This window comes from Formica exsecta, unplaced genomic scaffold (genome assembly GCF_003651465.1).
Source record: "Formica exsecta isolate Colony F162 unplaced genomic scaffold, ASM365146v1 scaffold416, whole genome shotgun sequence".
Taxonomy (NCBI): Eukaryota; Metazoa; Arthropoda; class Insecta; order Hymenoptera; family Formicidae; genus Formica; species Formica exsecta.
Window position 1 is genome coordinate 77,706 of NW_021851402.1, and position 3,761 is coordinate 81,466.

General features: G+C 28.9%; 1 protein-coding gene across 1 annotated transcript in view; it reads right to left on the minus strand.

Moving 5' to 3' along the window:
* Positions 1-109: 109 nt before the first annotated feature.
* The window catches only part of LOC115240121 (janus kinase and microtubule-interacting protein 3), a 44,613-nt gene continuing 40,961 nt past the window's right edge, over positions 110-3,761 (minus strand). Inside the window, 3 exon segments of the mRNA XM_029815094.1 lie at positions 110-938; positions 1,248-1,385; positions 2,668-3,265. Coding sequence (XP_029670954.1) covers positions 3,020-3,265 — 246 coding nt within the window. The 3' untranslated portion in view covers positions 110-938; positions 1,248-1,385; positions 2,668-3,019.

Genomic DNA, 3,761 nt, shown 5'->3' on the forward strand with positions numbered 1-3,761 from the left:
ATATATATAATTAATCATAATTAAATACGCAAGCAGGCGCATACACGTACACATACATTTTCTTATATAAAGGCACACATGAAAACTGAACTTAGTTTTATAAGATTTTGTTAAAATTCATGATATTATTGAATAATTTCAATTACAGTTGTTTTGTTACACTCCATATATATTCTAATTTATCATGTAAAATTGTCAAAACAGTTTTAAAAAATAATTAAAAGATGTCAAGGCAAGCGAATTAATTCGTTGAGAAATTATATTCTCTATGATATATACATACTTATATGATTAATTAAATAATTCTTCGATAATCGCTGATATAGATACAGTATAATCTTTGTTTACAATGCGAATGACACTGCACAGACATGTTTTTATTAATCATTGAATGCATACCAACATCACTAATCGTGTATTAATTTGTAATAGTATATGCAGAGTATATGTCATATTCCATATTCGCAGAGTATATGTCATATTCCATATTCGTTTTTTTACACGACATCTTTCTTGTCATTTTAAATTTAAATTTGCATCTAGAGTATATTTATATTCCAATATGTAGAAAACACATTGCGCATTAAGAGATACATTTAATACATCGGCACACGAACATGTCTGTTTAGTGTATTCATTCATTGTCAATCTGATTTTTCTCCGGGCGTATTCTTATTATAAATATTTTAAAACGTATATAAAATTATTTTGCAATTATTCTTTAATTTACGCTCGCGTGGAAGAGAGTGTAATTTACGGCTTATTTGGCACTTGATTTCACAGCTTGTACGAAAATGTTGATCGTGATATGGGGAAATGAAATAACTCTGCCAAACCGAGGGTCACCAGAGTTCATCCGCAAGCGCCCTTGTTTCTTTTTAGAACGTACCATTTCTGATCGTTACTTGGGCATACCAAGCAGCGCCAGCCGTATTGTCCTAAAAATAAGAACAAATCATTGACACAGAAGTATATCGACAAATCGTGCTTGTAAGCAACGGGAATCGAATAAAAATTATTAAATCAGTAACATCAATTATGTATAATGTAATATAATAAATAACACATGCCTCTTATTTTGTATGTCTTTATTCTGTTTGTAAATGTAATATTACTTAAATGCGTAGACTTAAATTGATATTATTTGCAAATTTATTTATAGAGTCCGTATTTCGAAACGTTAACAAAGCTTATTACGGTTTGCTCCTTATTAATATTTTAATAAATATGTAAAAACGTTAATTTACCTCGTTCGTGCCACGAATTTACCCACGGGTTTATTGTCTCTTCCGTGAAACTCGTGGGTGAATAAACGGGATCTGGAACGGTGAGAGACGAAGAAAAGCCTTTTCTCACTTTTATTTCCAACGAAAGTAGATCATTTGCTGCAAAATATACGTATGGTGAAGCGATATAATATTGTTTCTCATACAGCGAAATCTTCTCATTATATTACACCAATCTTGCAAATTGTACAGTATAATGTTGTAGAGAGACATTGTAAAAGTATTTGAAATTGCAAAATCCCGACAAGAGTGCAGGGATATCGTAGAAATATTTCAAAAATATTATAGACATATCACAATGTAATACATATTGCAATCTTAAAATGAAATATTTTTATAATGTTTTGTTAAAGTCTATTTTTGTGTTGTATGGATCTTAACTGTTTCGTTATTAAAGATGGCACACATTGTTAAATATTCATTATATCTATATTAAGACTGTAAATACTATAAAATTGATTTTTTTTAATCGAAATATGCTGTTACTTTGGCCAAATGTAACGAAAAGGTTAAATAATATCGTTAAATATTAAACTTTGATGCATATTCTTTTCTCAGAGCAAAGCAATACGATTTTAATTTGAGACGAAATTAATGCCAACTATTAATACTATTATACTTTTCCGGAAGTATGTTCGTGCCATAGCAATCAATTTTGCGTGAGACAGATGAAGAAAATAGGAGAAGAGAAGCATAATCATTACATCACCAACTAATATTAAGCGTATAATATATAATATCGTATAAACATAATCATACATAGTGCTATTATAGACCAAATAATAAGTTAAAATATTTTAAATGTCTGGATAAATATTTCCTAAATATATAAGAAACTGTAGAAGGTATATTGAATTTGATACTCTTAAAAAGACTCATAATTATTAGCATTATTCCTAAAAATATTAATATCATAGAACTTGATTTTTTCCGATTTAATTAAAAATGTAAAGCTTTAACAATATAATATTACTTTTTTATATTTAACTAGACATCATAATTGAAAAAAAGAATTTGTCAAATAATAATCACATGTTAATATAATAAAATAATTTTATATTACATTAATACATAATAATCTCATAAAAATTTTTTGAGTTAATTGTTTGAATGTTCTTATATACAAAATGTTTAAAAGATTATCAAATTAATAAAATTAAATTGTTTACAAAAGGATTAAATGACTATAAATGTAGCCATACAAATTGAATTGATCTAAACTTCGTTTTTTAGGATCAGTTCAGACTCTAGTTGACAACTTTCATAAATCATTGGATATTTGATATATATATATATATATATTACTCTCTTTGATACTCTTTCTCCGAATCAAATACAAATGAACTCATTGTTTGTCTGTCTCATATACATATATACGTACGTTCAAAGACGTAAGGTAGATATGTGGTTGGTTAACTTTCCTTCTCCTTCTTCCCCTCACCTCCTCATCATCCACACTTTTTTTCCACATACGACCTCGGTCTTCTCCTGTTCGCCGTTATTTTCTGGAAGCCGTTGTTCCTCTATCGCGCGAAAGAATTCCCACAGCTTCTCTTCAAAACTACACATTAACTCGGACAAACACTAGTTTTTATTTATGACGCGAGCATAACTTTTTTCGATGTGAAAATGAAATTACAGCAGAAACTCACTAGACGTTATCGAGTCTTCTAAATCACACCCGTCTTACTATAGTTCATTATTAAAAATTTGACATAGCGCGGCCGTAAGAGCTATACGCAAATTTCTTGATATAAGACCAACGGATAATTTTTTCGCTCGAAAGAAACATCAGGAATGAACCTGACATTTGCCATTCTCGCTGTTTTCGCGGATCTTACTTCGTGCTCATTATTCTTAATTTGCCTTCGTCTAACCTTCTTTTCTGAATCGCTTTTGGTAAGATCAATAACGACCGGTTCTTCGAGTTCAAGAAATTCCACTTTGTCTTCCTTCTTCTTCTCCTCTAGAGATATAAGCTATAGAACATATACAATGTATTACATCTCTTATTTTAAATAAAAAAATTGTTTTTGTTATATATAAATAAATTGAATTAACACTTTGCCAACCGCTCGAATTACGCCTGGCTAAGCGCTGGGCACCCTGGGTATTTTCCGCAAAAGCTGGTGGACAAGTTTGAATTTAAATTTCTACAACTTTTACACAATATGAGGATTAATATAACATAAAACTTGAAAATAAATCCCTTATCATATTTCTCTCTCTTTCTCTTTCTCTTTGCCGCGTGTTAAAGAATTAAGTTAATTAAAAATTTATATTATATATTTAGCTGTTGTCACATGAAAATTTTAAATAATGATATCGCCGTCACATTGATTTAATTATAAAAGTGTTAAAGAATTAATTAAAAATTTATATTATATATTTAGCTGTTGTCACATGAAAATTTTAAATAATGATATCGCCGTCACATTGATTTAATTTAAAAAGTTTATATTTTATATTTTATAT